The sequence below is a fragment of the Perna viridis genome, chromosome 2 (genome assembly GCF_037379345.1).
Source record: "Perna viridis isolate PV_CMFRI_1.1 ecotype Kerala chromosome 2, ASM3737934v1, whole genome shotgun sequence".
Taxonomy (NCBI): Eukaryota; Metazoa; Mollusca; class Bivalvia; order Mytilida; family Mytilidae; genus Perna; species Perna viridis.
In genome coordinates this window covers 8,087,278-8,106,092 of record NC_142446.1, presented here as the reverse complement: position 1 = coordinate 8,106,092, position 18,815 = coordinate 8,087,278, and the positions used below count along the sequence as shown (strand labels likewise).

At 34.0% G+C, this 18,815-nt stretch overlaps 1 protein-coding gene across 1 annotated transcript in view; it reads right to left on the bottom strand.

The window, feature by feature from the left end:
• LOC148623519 (furin-like) overlaps nucleotides 1-18,815 on the bottom strand; it is a 61,939-nt gene that overhangs the window by 6,943 nt on the left and 36,181 nt on the right. The window contains exons 20-23 of the mRNA XM_088564858.1: nucleotides 13,412-13,564; nucleotides 5,975-6,090; nucleotides 3,674-3,705; nucleotides 49-70 (exon numbers count right to left, since the gene is read on the bottom strand). Of these exons, the coding sequence (XP_088420984.1) occupies nucleotides 49-70; nucleotides 3,674-3,705; nucleotides 5,975-6,090; nucleotides 13,412-13,564 (323 nt within the window). The remainder of the gene's footprint in view (nucleotides 1-48; nucleotides 71-3,673; nucleotides 3,706-5,974; nucleotides 6,091-13,411; nucleotides 13,565-18,815) is intronic.

Genomic DNA, 18,815 nt, shown 5'->3' with positions numbered 1-18,815 from the left:
ATAATTTTGATTTGTGTGTGTCCATATAAGCATGATTAACAAACTCACCACGTGAAGACATAACACTAATCTGTAAAACAAAAGTATTATGTACATACCGTTAAGTTCCTTTGTAAAGAATAATTAGATTCTAACACCGTTGAGAATGCAATGCAGAGAAATCTCAGACACCCAAGAGTAAGATATCAAATTCGACAGAGTCTCGTTAGAGAGCATTAAAATTTTACCCGAGGGTTTCCTAGTCTTGCATTTTCTGGCGGTCTTTGATTCTTTTTTCTCACTTTTAAATGAACTTTTGTGATTCGTCCGCCAATTTATGGTTTCATGTGAATGGGTCCTCGTCTACCATTCAAATGCATGGAGAATCGTCATTAACATAAATCTGAGTTCAACATTAAAAGCAAAATATCTTTTTGTGTAAGAATACTGATAAAAAAAAATGACAAATATCTAGTTCTTCATGATAAAAATGTTAAAAAACCATAAAATTAAAGATTTTGCATTTCGATTTCCCGAAAGTATACAATAAAATGCAGATCGGTCTTCGGATTTCAATACGTAATTCTACATCTGAAATTCCGGAAGGGAAACTGAAACTAGAACGAGACTTACAAACCATATTTACAGGACGTTGTAAAATGTGTTATTGTGACGTCACAAATGTGGGTTATAAGTTCATTGAAATGTACTGAAAATGAACATTTCAAGGGCAGATAACTCTGTGAAAACCTTAGGTCTCACTAACCACTTCCGGGTCAAATGGCCACCCCCTATGTAGTACCGAAAACACACTGAACCTAGACATATGCATTGTAAGTGCATTAGTTGTGTGTATTATGATTAAAAGTAGTCAAAATAAAGCCGAGAATGTGTACTTTAAAATCATATATGTAATTAACTACAAAAGTGTATGAATATTGTTTACATGTGTGCGTAATTTGCCTCCATGCTGTCAGTTAGCAGAACAGGTAAAATGTGGATTTTCAGTATTATTTATTCAAGTAAATTTTGTGAAGAATTTCTATAATCATCAACCATTAGCATAATGATTTTGGAAGCCTGGTTAGTGAGACCTTATTTTTCTATGATTCTAATGAAAATTTCTGAGCAAATCCAATGATGCAGAGATCAAATAAATGGTCTTTTTAAATAGTGAAAGCACCTATTTGTGATATTTTATTGTCAGATCGGTGGGGTTTTGACATGCATGTTTCTGATTTTTCCCATTGTGCCTTAATCATACAAACACTTTCACATAAGTATGGTTCTGGCTAAAAACCAGGCAGGAGGTGATTTATCATATCATAATATAATGATTGAAACTGTATAAATACATTTGTTATGTTCTAAAAACAATTCTTCCTATGTTCATGTCCTTGGATCTGCTACTTATCGTGAAATATTTTTTGACTGGTTATAGCGTAAACATTTTGGCGGGAAGTTTTTATGAACTTTGTCTCTTGTAGAACATAACCAAGATCATTGCAATAAAAAATATTTGGGATTAAGAAATGCAATGAATCACCCATTATATACCTCTGTCTAGTGTTTTTAGGCAGAGCTGTACTTAAGAATCTAAAAAAGCCGCTCAAAGATAAATCTCAGACACCCGAGGGTAAGATTTCAAGTTCCTTAACCAGGCTCTGCCAAGCTTTGTGAATTTTGATATGAAAACTGCACTGGTAAATGCTGAAGATGAAAGGAAAGTTGACAATACGGAATGAAAAGATATTGCGTTTTTCGTATAGTTTGTTCAATAGTTTTCCTTTACCGTCGATTCTAAGTTAAGGTCAAAGTAAGAGGCTGACTTCACAGTGTCTGTAGTATTCTTCAAGTACTTTGGGTACATGCGATGTATAAAATCCAAAAAAAACTAGGATTTTTTTACGATAATTCGTCATCTATATATCGGACACTGAGATCAAATGATCTAGCTAAACGATGTTCCTTCTTTGGATTATATATCAGCTATTAAGGAATAGGTCAGCGACAAGAGAAACATAATTTGTTCCCATTGGAATGCCGACCGTCTGTTGAAAAACGCGTTCACCATACTGGACATATATGTTGTCGTTCAAAAGTTCCAGATTAAAACATCTTCGGTGTATTTGGAAAATTATTTGAAATCTTTTTTTTTTACAAATTATCAGGAATCTCTTCCAAGTACTACGTATCTGTAGCTATGTGTACCATCTTTTTTTAGTAACATTGTTTCTTAGTATTATTGTGGATTTTAGGAATCCATTACATAGACGGTAGAGCACAATCATCGTCTTTGGTGAAGATACCTAAAGAGGATAGTACATATTTAAGGTGTTTCACTTTCTCTTCTTTGGAGAGTGTGGTAGCAGTATAGGTCTTATTACTGCTGCTATTTTCTTCGTCTGCCTTTGATAATAAACATTGAATATAATGCGTTTTGCAGACAAAAACGAAGTTGTTTTGGGCCTTGTCTGCTGGTACGTCAACATATTTGTCATGTATAGTCGAGAATATTTTTGCTATATCGGGGTTTTTGACCTACGTAAAACTTTCATACGTTTCAAAATTAAGACCCCACAACTTTTACTCGCTCTGACAGTGAATCAATGTCTTCTTGTTCTCGTTTATTCATTTTCTTGCATAGTCCTCAATGGGATCCGTAAGAATTTTAAAGTTATAATTCCAATTTATGGAGCTTGATTCACGGTTCTTGGGACCTTTGCAAAGGACCTTACGGAGAGATTCGTTTAAATCTCCCGTAATGACGTGACCGGAAGGACTATATTTGTGTATGCTATATCATGCCCTCCAGTCTGAAATGAATTTTATGAGTGTCTGATATAGATTTACTTTAAAAAAAATCCATAGGACACTAGTATCGAGCCCTCGCATGCAAAATATGGCTAAGTCGGATGCAATCGGAACTACTCGGCCTTTCTGGTTACAAATTTAGTGAAGAGGAAATGACCGAGCAGTTCCGATCAAGGCTCAGGATGTCCAGCCCTTCAGAGAAATCATTTAAGATGACACCTATACATTTATCTATGACACGAAAAACCCTAAAACAAGAAGGAAAACCACAAGAGCTTGCAAGATCAACCATGGCTGATATAAAAGCGATTTACTAGAAATAAACAATTTCAACATTGGAACAAAAATTAAATTCATTATATCTTTTTTTCTTATGTGTGATAAGGTATATCCATATTGGCCTTGGTATCATTCCTCGACCCTTGTCAGACCTCGGGCTTAAAGCTCTGTCTGATATGGGGATCTCGGGATGATACGGGGGCCGATATTGATAATGCTATGTAATTTCCTATAATTATTGATTCGATTACATGAAAAATTAAATCGTTGAAAATAAGAAAAGAGAATAAAAAAAGAAAATAACATAACTCAATAACAAAAGAATATGAACAACAATGATTAAGAGGAAAAAGATATGCAACCGACAGTGATATACCAAAGAATGTAGACAGAGAGAAGGGGTACGAACACTAATGCATGTTCATTTGATGCAAAGTGAATAGCAATAAGAGATAATACAACTCGGAGAGAAATGTGATTAGTCAAAAATATAAGAGAAAATACGAATAGAAGAAGATTGTATTAAATGTATTCTAGGTATTCAAAAGTCTGCAACAAAGAATTATCAATGACAAGATCATAATATGTTAAGTGTACTTACAAAAGAAATATATCTTTATTGAATTGCATCTCCTGAAATAACAATAATCATTGTATTTATAATAAAATTGAAAAATATTCTTGAATCGTGTTGTTATCGATGAACGAACAAATTTAAACAAGGCCATTACTAATAAGGGTTGTTATCTCTCTAACATCCTGTTTACAAATCATTAGCTCACCTAAGCGATGAGCTAATGAGAATAATAAGGCCATGTGAGCTCTTGCCATCACTTGACGTCCATCGTCGTCGTTCACAATTTTTCAGAAATCATCTTCTCTGACCCTACTTGATCAATTATAACAACCTTGGTATAAATGTCCCTTGGGGTATTCTGCATACAACTGATGTGGGGATTCGTCGAAAAACATGACCGCCGTTACTAAAAATAGAACATTGGGGTCAGACAGGTTAGGTTTAGCCAAATTCTGACATGAGGTTAAAAGTGTTCAGCATGATGAGATCTATCTGTGGTCAAATTTTCGTGTTAATGTGTTAAGCCATGTAAGAGTTATTGCCTTTTTTCGACTTCTTTATTGCTTTTTTTTAATGTTATTTCCTTCCAAATTCTTCACTGCTGAAACTACTGGACTAATTATAACAAAACTTATTACGAATGTTTCTTAGGGTATTTTTCATCGAACTGATGTGGGGATTTATGATCCGTCGAAAAATATGGCTGCTGTTACTAAAAATAGTGTATAGGTGTCAGACAGAAGTTGTTCGCATCTATCTTCAAAACCTTTACGTTAAGCAAAATTTTGACCTAGGTAAAAGTGTCCAGCATGATGAGATCTATCTGTGGTAAAATCTGTTCAGCCATGTTGGAGTTATTACCCTTTTTTACGTTTTTTTCGCTATTTTTATATAGTTTCCTTCAAAAATCTTATTCTTTGACACTTCTGGACATTGATATGATTGTTCCTTAGGTTTGAACGTGAGGAATTTTTATCCAAGAAATAATATGGCAGCTTTTTCAAAAATAGAATGTTGCTTATCGAACCAGGTGAGCGATTCAGGGTCTTTAGAGCCTCTAGTTGTTTAAGTCGCTAGAAGATTAGGGACTTATTGCACTCATAAGTTTAACACTCGTCCGCCGCAATATTCATTTGATTTGGACAGATCAACCACTTTTTAGCCCACCAGGCCTAAAGGCCGTGTGAGCTGTTGTTATCACTTTGCGTCATCTGTCGTCGTCTGTTGTCGTTAGCTTTTTTCAAACATTTTCTCCTCTGAAACTACTTGATTAATTGGAATGAAACTTATCAAGTTTTTTCCTTAGGGTATCCTGCACAAACTGCATGATTGTTTAAAGTTTTAGAAACAATAAAAAACATGGCTGTTGTCACTAAAAATAGAACATAGGGGCCAAAATACTTTTTTTTTTTTAATTTTTGTCAATAACTCAAAAACCGTTGCTTTAGCAAAATTCTGACATAGGGTATTAATATTCAGCATCAGAAGACGGACCTATGATAAAATTTTCAAAATGATTTGTTGCACGACGTAGGAGTAATGACCCCTGAAACAGATTTTTTGTTGTTTTTCACGTGTCCGACTTTGAAATATAACGAGAATAAAGAATTATGTCAAAGAGACAACAATACCACTAGGTTGAAAACATTCTCTTCTGAAACCATGCGACAAAGTTGAATGAAAGCTGGCATAAGTGTTCTTTAGGGTACCCTGCACAAACTGATTGTTTAAAATTTTTCGTTTGTCGAAAAACTTGGCGGTCGTTACTTAAGATAGAACATAGGGGTCAAAATGCTTTTTTTGTTATTTTTTAGTTAAAAGGGTTTGACAGGTGAGCGATTCAGGCTCTTTCGAGGGCCTCTTGTTAAGTTAAGCATTGCAGGGCGTGTATGTTTCTTTTCCATCTTTGATAAAAACGTCGTGAAGTGAAGGTATAAAGATGCATTAATTGTTAAAATTACCAACATCTAATGTATTGTAACATGATTGTGTATTTCACAGATGATACACTGAATCTAAATAGCTGTAACTATGGATCACAAGGTCCATTTTGTTCTAAAGAGAAGACCTCGTTTTGGAGATCGGAGCGTTTTCGGGCGACAATCGCTTCAAGTTGTGCCATGTCACATGGTTTCAAATGTTTGCCGATGTAAACCCTGTTTATGAGCAATGAAATTTGGTAATGATAAGAGACTTACAACGTAAAACATCTCTTCAATAAAAGGAGTATATTTAAATAAAGTTTTCAACCTTAACGGTATATAGTAACACTAATTGTAAATTCATTAAGTATTTAGCGATTTATAAAGGAAAGTATTAACTTACCAAGCTAATGTGTTTTCTCTCCCGATGTTGTATACCGTACTTAACTGTTTCCTGGTTGTTTTGTACATTTATTTTCTGGATAAACCAACATGATTCATGTTGATCTTTTTCCCTTTAATCATCAACTTGTTATATATACCTAGAAAAATTGATACTTGTTACACAGAGTTTAAGACGTAACAGGAAGGTTTTATACAGTACAGATTTAGAAAGTTTAGAAAGTATGGAAAAGTTTCTCAAAAAGATACACATAACTGTAAACTAAGCTTGGAAATCTTTAAAAAAAAAATAGACCCCAAAGTCTCATATTCTATTCAAAATTACTTGCCGAAATAAGAAATATCTGCCATGATCATTTTTATTTATAACGAGAATAGCAATGATGTATATGTCAAAGAGACAACAACCACACCATGATGAAAATGTCAGCCACCCATTATTTATGTTTTTGGATTTTCTTCTCTTTCATTGAGTCTATACCGTTTGTTTTACTTACTGCAATGATGGGCACTAAAGAGTTGATGACGAGCTTTCAAATCTTCCGAAGATTTTCAGATCAAATTATCTATCAAAGAAGTTTGATTTTGACTTGACTACTGTTTTACCTATTTTGGACAAAATTACACCGAATGTCTTGAAAATATTGAAGCGGGAGCTTTGGCTAGCTTCAAAATCTGGTTAAACCAACCATTTAATTTTGAAATGCCTGTACAAAGTCAGGTTGATTTATGTTCACGATTTATTATTGATATTTCATGTACTATTTATCTGACTCCCCGATGTCTGATTTAGAGTTCGATGTACTTGTTGTCAACCTTTAGTCTATTCAACATTCTTGTTTAAAGTTCTCCGAAACCAATGGTGGAATTGTTGGATTTATTAAACGACGGAAAGTTTTCTTTCTTATCTTAATATCGTGCTGCACTATGATGTAATCAACAGTTTTTTTTTTTGTTTTTTTTTTCTTCATTTTGTTTGAATTTATTGGTTTATTTTTATTTGGTAAATATACCATTTATGCGGTCCCTTTTCGCTTTAAGCTTTAAATTAATATCATGTATGAATTCCATATATTTGATAGACTTCTCTTTAGTCATTTAAGGTTATATGGCTAAGCATAAAATTCGATCGATATTTATGCTGTTTTTGTGTTTTGTTTTTTGTGTTTTTTTTGTTTTTGTTTTTATTTTTGTTTTTGTTTGTTTGTTTGTTTATTTGGGGTTTTTTTGGTCATATTGAGAAATTGTATTACTATATGCGATTCAAACTTTCCGAGTAAAAAAAGTTCCATGGACAATTACAATGTACATTAAAAACACGTCTTCATTTTTCATCCTTTTATATTTCAATCAGCCAAAATTGATATACATTCATGTTGATAACCGATTAATTTTGATATTTTTTGTGCGTATCTTAAGTCTCTTATTTACAAATAAGCAAACTTATTGTATACAAGAAGTACTCAAAAGATATCAAAGGATTTACCTTTTGTTGCCGAAAACGTTTCTGTCCGAAGTGTGATCACCCGTACTAACTAAATTCTCGGTCTTTACCTGTTTTTGTACTGGTTGATTTGTGTGTGTGTGTGTGTGTGTGTGAAAGATTGAAAGTGCGTTGTGCGAATTTGTTCTTCGTCTGTTGTCTGTGTTGGTATTCTCGGAGTTGTTTTGTCTGTGGATTTCCCCTTATTTCTATCTTAGATCGGTATTATTTTCACTTTCCCATTTATTATTGATTAACTTGGTACTTAACAGAATGTTTCTATTGTAATTTGTATTTAAAAAAAATATAAAATGCAAATTAAAGTATATATATGAATTCTCAAAAGCGCGTGAAACACGTTTTATATACACCAGTCCAAGGTCAGGAACCTTTTTTGGTGATGGTGATGGTCTTGTTATTTTTTCTTCATTTTAGGTTATTAATGCAAGTTGAGTGTTGGTTTTATACACGGTTGTGAGCCGACAAGAGTTTAAGCCATATTCCGTATAGAACCACTGAAACCGCATGTCATGTTCCTGAAATATGTGCATTCCTACATTTTTTTTTGTTATGGTACGATATCGGTCATATTCCGTAAATATGCATGTCATAGCTTTATTGATTCTTATGCTGTCAATAGTTTTTTGCCTCCAGTTACCAGATTTATGTTGCCAGAAAGGGACGAAAGTGTTTCTTCAAGCCGGAATTTAATCCAGGGATTTAATTTTCTATAGATACAATTATATAAAATGAGAAGCCAGACCGTGTCTGACCAATTCCTTTTATGTTCAGAGAATATTGTAGTATTTTCACAAATAATAGCGGACATCTTCGTATTGCATGAATTTACGTATACCCTTGGTATTGCGACCATACAAAATGATATTTTTAACAATTGGGATAAATATAGTTTGATAATTATAAAACATTTCCAAAATGCTCAGTACAAAATTAAAATGGCAAACTAATTTTTGGTTTCTAGCTTCTCGAGATGTACGATTTTGCGTTGTGTTGACCACTCTTGATTGGATAAAATCATTCGTCCAAATAACCGAAGCAGCACTATTCAAATGAAGAAAAATCTATCCGCCAATGAATGAAATATGCAAATGACCATAAAAAGAAAATCCATCCGCATAGTTTCACAATAAAGTTGAGACTAATATAGCTCTACCAATGAAACGATGCAAGCTAGGTGTGCACTTCGAAACAATTTAACCCGAATGTCGTTCAAACATGCCATCGGTCAATGTGTACATTTGACCTTGATGCCAAGACAAAAGTAGACTTTTACACACTAACCACTGCATGATTTCCAAAATAACTTGGAAGAAATATAGTTTGATTCAAGGATTAATTTATTTTCACTTAACATAGATAAGCAAAATCGTACAGAAGTTATAAGTTCCCGTAACCGTCTATGACTGTTACCCGGGAGCTTATAATTTGTAATATAGCTTACTTATTCATTAAGAATACTCGTGTTCGTTCCACTCACTCCTTGTACATGAAGATTTTTAATAAATATAACTTATACTTCTCTATCATTTTAACAGGAAACAATAACTTGAAATTGACATCCTTACACTTGCATCTGTTTTTATTTACCTATGATGATAAAACATGAACTATTTTTGGAATGTCACCATGGACTGGTCCGAAAGCTACAATGGACCAAAAAGCTACAAAAGCTATCATAATGGACCGGTGAAAACTACAACTGCCTGCTGAGACAAATATACCCGAACACGTACCGCTGTGACATCCATGGCAACACCGCCTGGTCTAGGGCGCTGGACTTAGTGCAGGCGGTGTTGCCATGGATGTCACAGCGGTACGGGTTCGAGTCCCGCGGAGGGAACGACCAAATATTTGCTTCGCAAATTTGATAGTTCTAACATCGTTGGGAATTTTTCAGACCCTTCTATAAGTTTACGTTATTTTCCCTGTATCAGTTTGATCCAATTGTTGACAATTTGACAATTTGGTCGTTCCCTCCGCGGTACCGCTGTGACATCTATGGCAACACCACTTGCACAAAGTCCAGCGCCCTAGACCACTCGGCCAGCTAGGCTATAAAATATAGCTTTCGCTGGCCGGGTCATTCCTCCTCGTAGGATTAATCTAGGCTATAACTTAGTACACGATGTATGGTAGTACGGGACAGTTCATTTAGATGTTATTATGTAGGATAGAGGATCAAATTAATGATGCATCTCACAACAAATCAATATTATACAAACGTCTCAGAATGTGGCGACTCTATTCGCTACACTGCTCCATCGGATCAAATGGATACAGGGAAGATATGTAAACGTATAGAGTCCCGCGGAGGGAAAGACCAAAAATTTGCTTCGCAAATTTGACAGTTCCAACATCGTTGGGAATTTTTCAGACCTTTCTCAACTGGTTGATAAAAGTTGTTTTCCAAACCAACTAACTACAAGCTTCTATTTTTTATTATCATACAGACATCTTGTACATTAACATCGGTTGCAGGACTTTTGACAGTTGTTATAGTTCCACAGACCATATGTGCATCCATACAGACTAACTAAACCAGGACAATCTCTTCTTGTATCTGTACAATCTGAAGTATAAAGTTAACTATAGAATAAAATAATCCCAGTTTCCATTATATCCATGGTAGTAATGTAAGTCGTACCTATATGTGTATGTTTGTTCCATATAACGCGATAATGCAATGTCTCTTTTCACAAGTATGGACTGCCTGGTAAAAAAAAGGGTAAGAATCGGTAAAATTAAAACACACAATTCACTTTGGCTTTTTGGACAATTCAGCTCCACATAACGAGTTTTTGGCAACTTTCAAAACCTTCACCTCATGTTATTTCTGATCGAATCTCAGTCTTTGTATAAATTATGAATTTGGTAAAATTTTAGTAATTTAAATTTAATCTATTGAAAATCAAAGGTTTGAACTTTTATTAAAATTGAATATTTTTGGAAACCCTTTTTCAGCCAAAACTATTCTGCACAAATTCTTGCTAAGTGAAGTACATTGAACACTTCGATTTTTTTTTATGTAACTATAGCGAGGAATGGGGCCATTACCATTAAGTTTGTTTGTTTGTTGTTGGGGTTTAACGTCCGAGCAGCAATATTTCAGCTTTATTCAGACGATGAACATGAAATTGATGATAAAATGAACATGAAATGATGATGAAATGAAAAAGGGATGGGACACAAGGACAATTGGATCGACAAATTTTGATTGCCACTGCAAATAGGGAGAGGTGGGTAGGGTCGGGCAATTTAGCCTCCTGTGGCGGAGCCCTATGGTTCCTACTCCGGGAGAATACCACAGCAGGGTTCTTTAACGTGCGAGGAACGTGGCGTCTTTCCCAACACGGTGCACCACTATGGTTTGCGGTCGGGTTTTCCGTATTATAGCCTGAAAACCCCAGCATGTAACACACCAGGGGTACCCCATTCAACCACCTGGAGCACACATCCCAGTTGCTCCATGGGCAAAGCGTAGTAGTAGTGTAAAGTAGTGTAAAGTTACGCCTTGGTAAGAGATACATGTAGAAAAAGTAGAAGTAGCAATGATTGGAACAAGGCGGAACACATTGGTCAAATCAATTTTAACAACAACAAAAATATAACTCATGATGCATGAAAAAAAACAACGAACAGCGCAAAATAAAAAAAAAAGTTAACACATAAATACGAACACGTCGAATCCTACTGAAAACCGGGGTGAAATCAGGTGCTCTAGAAGAAAATCTGCTTTTTTTAAAATATATACTTAAAATTAGTAAAATAATGGAAGAGGATAATGTGATCAAAAAATGTGGCGGTGTTTGTGCAAAATCAGCTGCTTTTGTAAAAGGTGCATCTAATTTATTGCGATTTTTTTATCAGACAAATGTTTCTAAATCTAAGCTATCCAAGATACAGTTGAAAGAAAGCATTCCGTTTTTATTTTTCATATTTGCGGTTTTTTTTTAAATTTTAAGTAGTACTCCAGCTAAGCTTCATGCAATTCTGTAATATGTGAAGCTAGACATTTTTATGTTTGTTATCAAGTTGCTTTACAGATGTATATGATGAAAAGTATAATCATTTATTCCAATCTGCATGCCCTTAGGAGATAATACACATTGAAAATCCAATGGTTTTTACTGTATTTGAGTGTCATTTACAGAGTTATCTCCTTTTATTTTGAATATTAAAGTACATTTTATATTGTTTACATCTCTTATGAACAGGGGTTATCTGACAAACAACATGTTAATTTTTGTTTAGTATAACGTTTTAATCAAAATATAAAAAATTAGAATATGTAGGCTTTCCAACCATGAATAATATTTTGCATGATTCTTAGCTGGGGTACGACTTAATGCACGTAGCTGATTTTCATATAATGTATTTTGATGCTTACCACGTCTACTGGTAGAGCTTACAGTTTTCTAAGAAAGTCAATATTCTAAATACGTGTCTTATTATTTAGGCTCAATCATAAAATCTAGTGCACCCAACGCTTCATAATAAATCTGGGATCATTACTGTATGGCGATTTTCAAACATGGTAGAAAATACTAACCTATCAATCGCGTTTTTGCTCTCTGTTGAATTATCTTACAAATTAAATATTCTGCTTTAGTAGAAAAAATGCATTAAATGTGAAAGCAAATATTTAAACGCAAGTTCAAACTTAGTCTTAATTTTTACGTTTCAATAATGAATAACGGAGAAGTAAGATGAGGAAAACTACTGTTAACAACAAATATAAATGCTCGTCAAAATAGAACATCCCTAACTAGGACGAGTTAGACCAGTCTCTACCACCTCGGCATCCTCCTATTTGTGAACAATTTCTAGATCTTAATTTAATCTCGTCTTGATGACGACAAGAAGTAGGACACTGTATCCACTCTGACCATGTTGACCACTAGGAAGAACTAAATCATTGAAACAATGTACAATGACTAAGGCAAGAGAAGAAAATCCATACTGATACTTGTATTTTCTGAAATTGTTAAGATAAGATATATGGAAATTCGTGATTCAAATGTGAGAAATGCAAATGTTTCACTCAACCCATGCGGTAAAACAAAAAGAAAATATGTTTCAATTGTATACGATTTTTTTTAATGTTGATATGTTTTGCGAATCTTAGACAAATAAATACAGATAAGTTCATGTCTCGTCTTTGTCCCTGGTGATGATGAACAACTGAAGATGCAGTAGAAATACATTTCATGCACTGATTCTTTATTACAATGAAAACCAAACCTTCTAAGACCCAGAAAATCACAAAAACGGACAGTTTTACTAAATATAGTTTCATCGTCCTACCAACAAAGCCATTTGTTAAAACCTTACGTATTTGTTCAAGATGCTAAATGATCATGAATTTGTAAAAAAAAAAAAATGTAAGAATACATAAAATTAACTGCTTTTTACATTTTTTTTCTGTAAGAGCTCGAACTAAATAGGTTGCTTAAAAAACACAAGAAAGCCGGAATAGATACCCGTGTTGGTGTCTTCACATAATGGGCACCAGAGGTGCAAAATGATACAGGAAAGGGCACAATATTAGCTGTTTTACATATTGAATTATGAACTTGATGGAAATGGCAGTAGATACAATGATTACGTTATTGATAAAGCAAAATAAAACATAATGACAAAGACAACTCTTTGATGTTAGCATTACGTTGTCCTTCATGTCGAAGTTAAAAATAACACGGACGTCAATATGAAGACATAAAACGATTCTGAAGATTGGCATACAAGTTCAAAAATAAACCCTAAATACAAGGTAATTATGAGCAATACATGTAGACAATAATAAAATACAATAGAGGGAGACATGTAATCAAAGCGGTCAGGTTGAAGCAAGGATGAAATTTACCTGTAGTAAATAAAATAGTTTTAGTAAGGTGAGAGGAACATAAGCAGTGCCCTAAGACAGACAATACTTACCGGTTGGACAAATTCTTTCAAAGCAGGTTCTCCTTTCATTACTTTCACCTGGACAATACCGACCAGAGCATTGTCTAGTACGTTCTTTTGAACCATAACCACAAGATTCCGAACAAGGAGACCATTGTGACCAAATTGACCACTGGGAATTAACTGAAAGGTACATGTTGTTGCTTAATTTCAAATTTCAGATTAGTTTATATGTATTGTTTTATAAAACTATTTCAAAAGAAAAGAATGAGATACAAATGGAGATGAATTATAAAATTTTCTCAGGAAAGGAAAAATACAATTTACAACTGAAAGCCTGATTGTCACATACTGCTATATCATTCTCACTTAAAACATCTTTTTTACACATAAAGGCACTTAATATAACTTGTAATATAATTTGGGTGTACCATGCAGCCTTTTATACCTACAAATATTTGATATATCTTTCAATACAACTGTATTACAAAATGTTGCCTTTTAAACGAACACAACTATAGTTAATGATAATGAAAAGATGTCTCAACTGTTGGGATAAGGAATAACTTAATCAGCTTCTGTGTGTGACTTTTCATCTCTCAATTTATCCAAAAGAGTGCACCAGGGGATCGCAGGGGCATTCATAAGCCCAGTAGTCACACCTCGAATTACATCATATCTTTTTTTTTAAATTTGTAGTATTGCAAAATTCAAAATCCCTTAAACACTGAGGCCTTGTTTATTGTATCGCACATTATAGAACATTTTGGTGTTAGATTTGGCTGTCTATTTCAAAATTTTGGATTTTGAGTACTTTTTGTATATCTAATTTGATATTTAGATCTTCCTATGTAATTGATTATAAAGCAGTGATGAGAGGTTACTCCTTGAAACACGTGGACAACATACCGAAAAATGCATTATATATATGATTGGTATTTTTATATCGAGTAACACGGATTTTCGTGTATTCCGCATAAGTTCAAATAGTTCAGTTATGGTAAAAATGGCGGGTGTTCTAGCAAGGACAAGGCGCTTAACTAATCATTTCTTCTGGCCCATGCTCCTATTTTCTTTTTGTGAAGTCCGGTTTGGCAAAAACTGAACCAATAAAAAATATAGCGTGAATATCAAAGGGACAACAACCTCACGGGATCAAGGCCAGTGCATTTATTGGTAAGAACAACTCTAACCTTTGAGGAACTTTTCATATTCATATCTTTATAGGTTGATATATATTAACGTGAAAAGCATAACTCTACTTAAATAAGGAATGCGTAAGCATGGAGCGATGGTTGAAAGGTATGTGACAAGGTAATTTTCAAATATACAGTTTTGATTTTTTTTATGTTTCATTCGATTCTATAAAGGGTAATCAAAGGAACCAAGATTCAACGGAAATGAAAAGAAAATATTCCTAGGACAGAGAATAGACAGGGAAACAGACGCACACTACAAAGAACATAAAATAAGATAATAGGTAAAAAAAGAGCAAACCGGACTCCACTAAAAACTGTTTAAGCGTCTTCTGCCTTTCTAGAAACACCCACTGAGATGCTCATAAAATGAAACGTCCAAGGCAGATGAAAGAGGAAAAGAAAACTTTGACACAGTGTACTAATCGGTACTCAATGTGCAGATGGATACACAATAACGATTCATGAGTTCATAAAACGTCTATAAATCGTCTGTAGTAATGACTTTAAGCAATATAATCCTATTCCAGAAGCCTAATTGTAAAACATTGAGCACGGTATAATACGTTCGCGTCGTTACGGCAAGTTCTGGCATAACATGTGAGTTGTGGTAAGACCATTCCATATACAGGTGCTATAGGGATGTTGCCACAGATGAAAAGATAGTTGGCAATACGAAATAACAAGTAATCGCGTTTGTCATAGTTTGGTCATGAATTTTCCTTTTCCATTGATCTCTAATTGTAGGTCAGGATATGACGCTGACTTCATAATGCAAAGCGTTATATTTATAGCGTACACTGAAATAAAAGGAAATGGTTACACGATGTTCCTTATTTTGAATGAGATCAGCTATACAGTGACAAGAGTAAAGAAATGAGCATGAGAGAACCAGAGCACAATTTGTTCCAACTGAAATGCCGACCATCTGATTAAAAATGCGTCCATCACAGTGGGCAAATATGTTGTAAACATTTTGACATATTCAGAAGATGATTTGATTTGGAAACGTTTTTTACAAAGTATGATGAATCTCTACCAATGATATGTAAAAAAAAAATGGAGCTAAAACAAAAACAAATATTTTCCTTAACTATAAATGTGAGAGAAAGCTATTTTCTCATTTGGTTTTGTTACTTTGTATGTATGATTTTTGTTACTTTATGTTCTTTGTTGTGTATGTCTGTTTTCCTTGTCTGGTCTTTGTCCCTGGATTACATTCTTTAGATTACCGCTATAATCTTGGTTCCCTTGATTACTCTTCTATGTCTGGTCTTTGTCCCTGGATTACATTCTTTTGATTACCGCTATAACCGTGGTTCCCTTGATTACTCTTTGATTACCGCTATAACCTTGGTTCCCTTGATTATTCTTCCATGTCTGGTCTTTGTCCCTGGATTACATTCTTTTGATTATCGCTATAACCTTAGTTCCCTTGATTACTCTTCCATGTCTGGTCTTTGTCCCTGGATTACATTCTTTGATTACCGCTATAACCTTGGTTCCCTTGATTACTCTTCAATGTCTGGTCTTTGTCCCTGGATTACATTCTTTTGATTACCGCTATAACCTTGGTTCCCTTGATTACTCTTTGATTAGCGCTATAACCTTGGTTCCCTTGATTACTCTTCCATGTCTGGTCTTTGTTCCTGCATTACATTCTTTTGATTACCGCTATAACCTTAGTTCCCTTGATTACTCTTCCATGTCTGGTCTTTGTCCCTGGATTACATTCTTTTGATTACCACTATAACCTTGGTTCCCTTGATTACTCAATCAAAGAAAAAACAAGAAAGTAGGAAATAACCGCAAAGTCTTGTTACTTGCAAATATATTACTTGCATGTAGTTGGTTGTATCTCTGATGTCAAGTACATAGGTACAGAATGGAAGTGTCAATACCTCCATACAGTCAAAGTAAAATACAATTTTTCTGTTATTATTATAAACTGAAATCAATTGAAACAAGGGGAACATGTGTAATGTCTATCGGCATTATTCAGAAACAGGGGTAAACGAATGCTTATGTTTGGCTTATCTGAGGTTACTGTTTTTCACGGCGTTAAGTGCTAAATCGAAATCTAGGCATACAAGTACATTTAATCATTATCAGTCAAAAGACAAATTCTTAAACTTCAACAAAGGTAAAAGAAATATTTTTTATATACAAGTAAATTTTATTCATGAATTCAATGTTCCATTCTAGATTTCTAGGTGTGTAAAAACGTTGACCGTAGCGCATTGCCAAAGCGATGAAATAAAAAAAAATGATTATCTAAAACAGTTTCAATCTTTTTTATTAATTCAGCAATAACTATTCGGTTAAAATCTTTGCCCGAAATTCATTTTCAGTGAAGGATATTGGCCCCATTTACTTTTTACTTTTTCATTGAACTATATTTTAGCGAGAAATATTGTCATAAATATATGGAATATACCATGATGTGAAAGTATTTTTTTTCTATTTTAAGAAATGCAGATGTTTTGTTTTATATACATTTTTATTGATAAGAGATGGGTATTCTATATTCATCATGGCAAACTCCATGTTTTACTAAATAAACCCTCCATCCAAAACAATTAACATTCAGATCAAAATCTAAAATAGAAGGTACGCATTTAAAATTGTTGGTCAATAATCTGTAATTGTTTAAAAAATTCCATTTGCTGTACGAGGAAGACCGGATTAAAGAAATATACCCCTCTATGTAACGAAGGGCGGACGGATGCAAAGAAGGATGTACAAACGAACACAATTATCATAATATTCCCCCTTTTTGTAAGTAGAATTTATAATAATAGAAAAAAATATTAATAAAATAAATGACATTCCTTCCATTTTTTCTTACAGAAATGGTTTTAGCCACACTGATCATGCCTACCATTGAGGTGTAGCTTAAAACTATTAACATTTACAACATTTCAAAAAGGAGATAATGGCATGTAATAATACGACCGACAGTTAGAGTACGTGATTGAGCTACGGTTGATTGGAAAATACACGTAGATGTAATAATACAATATATATTTATTTGGTTTATGCGTAGTAATTTGATTATATCATTAGGTAATTGCTCCTGCACGCAATAACAGGTAATTCGGTTTGGAGAGTACTGTAAAAGGTCAAGGTATGCATCAATTAATCAATCCAATTTAATTATTGAGGCAACATCTATTCATAATCAGGGGCGGGTCCAGGTAAGGGCGTAATGGGCGTACGCCCCCCCCCCTTTAAAAAAAAAAAAAAAAAAAAAAAAAAAAAAAAACTATCGTTATAATCTGCTAGTATTGTATTGAATGATGGCAATTTATCATATTCATTAATTAAACACATACTCTGATTTCTTTTTATACTGATTCCCCAATTTGATGGGTCATCATCAACCGTAAAATTTCGTTTCTCGGAGTCCGGCGTGTTCGACTCTGCGATTAGTATCCATTGTTGTTGATGTGATAAAGAATTCGCAAAGATGTCGATGTCAAAAACAAAACGTCAAAAGACCTTAAAATCGTATCAAGGTGTCTTGGACACCTTTTTTAAACAACCAAAACGGTAAGTAAATCAGTATAATACATGAATTTTGGTTGTTTTGTGTGACACTAACTTCGATTCCCCATAGCCATTCTAAATATACCGGGGGGGGGGTATATTACTATATATACAATACTGGGTATATTCTGACAAAAGGGGTTGTATTTTCAGCTAAATTGTCTAAAATGGGGTTATTTTTTCACGCGTTGCCTTGGAAGGGGTCACTCAGATTTGACTATGATATCCAGAACGGGGTTCAAACCTATGATTGCGTTGGATAAAAACCGCAATTTTTATACGTGTCCATGCAAAACAAATTTCTTGGTAGAGTGGTATAAATACAGCACAAACAACATTTTCCGTCGGTCCGTCCATCCCGGTGGTTTTAATACAATAACTCGAGAACGGATACACGTTTTTAACATTTGCACAGTTCAATGTAGTTGTTTAGTGTTAATATTAAATCCATGTTTAGCAAAATCTACGAACTATTTTTGTGAGAAATTACAGTTTTATAGTACACTATTTGCCATCCCCTTATGCGTGGCGAGGTATCACTTGTATATGTTTTGTCAGTATACTATATAATTACCCTTTAAACCTTTAAATCCACGTAAAATGGTTCTTATGATTCCACTCTAGTAATTGAAAATGAGAGTCCGTCAGTATTTTTCTGTGTTCATTTTAGGTTTTGCGTCAAGGTACAT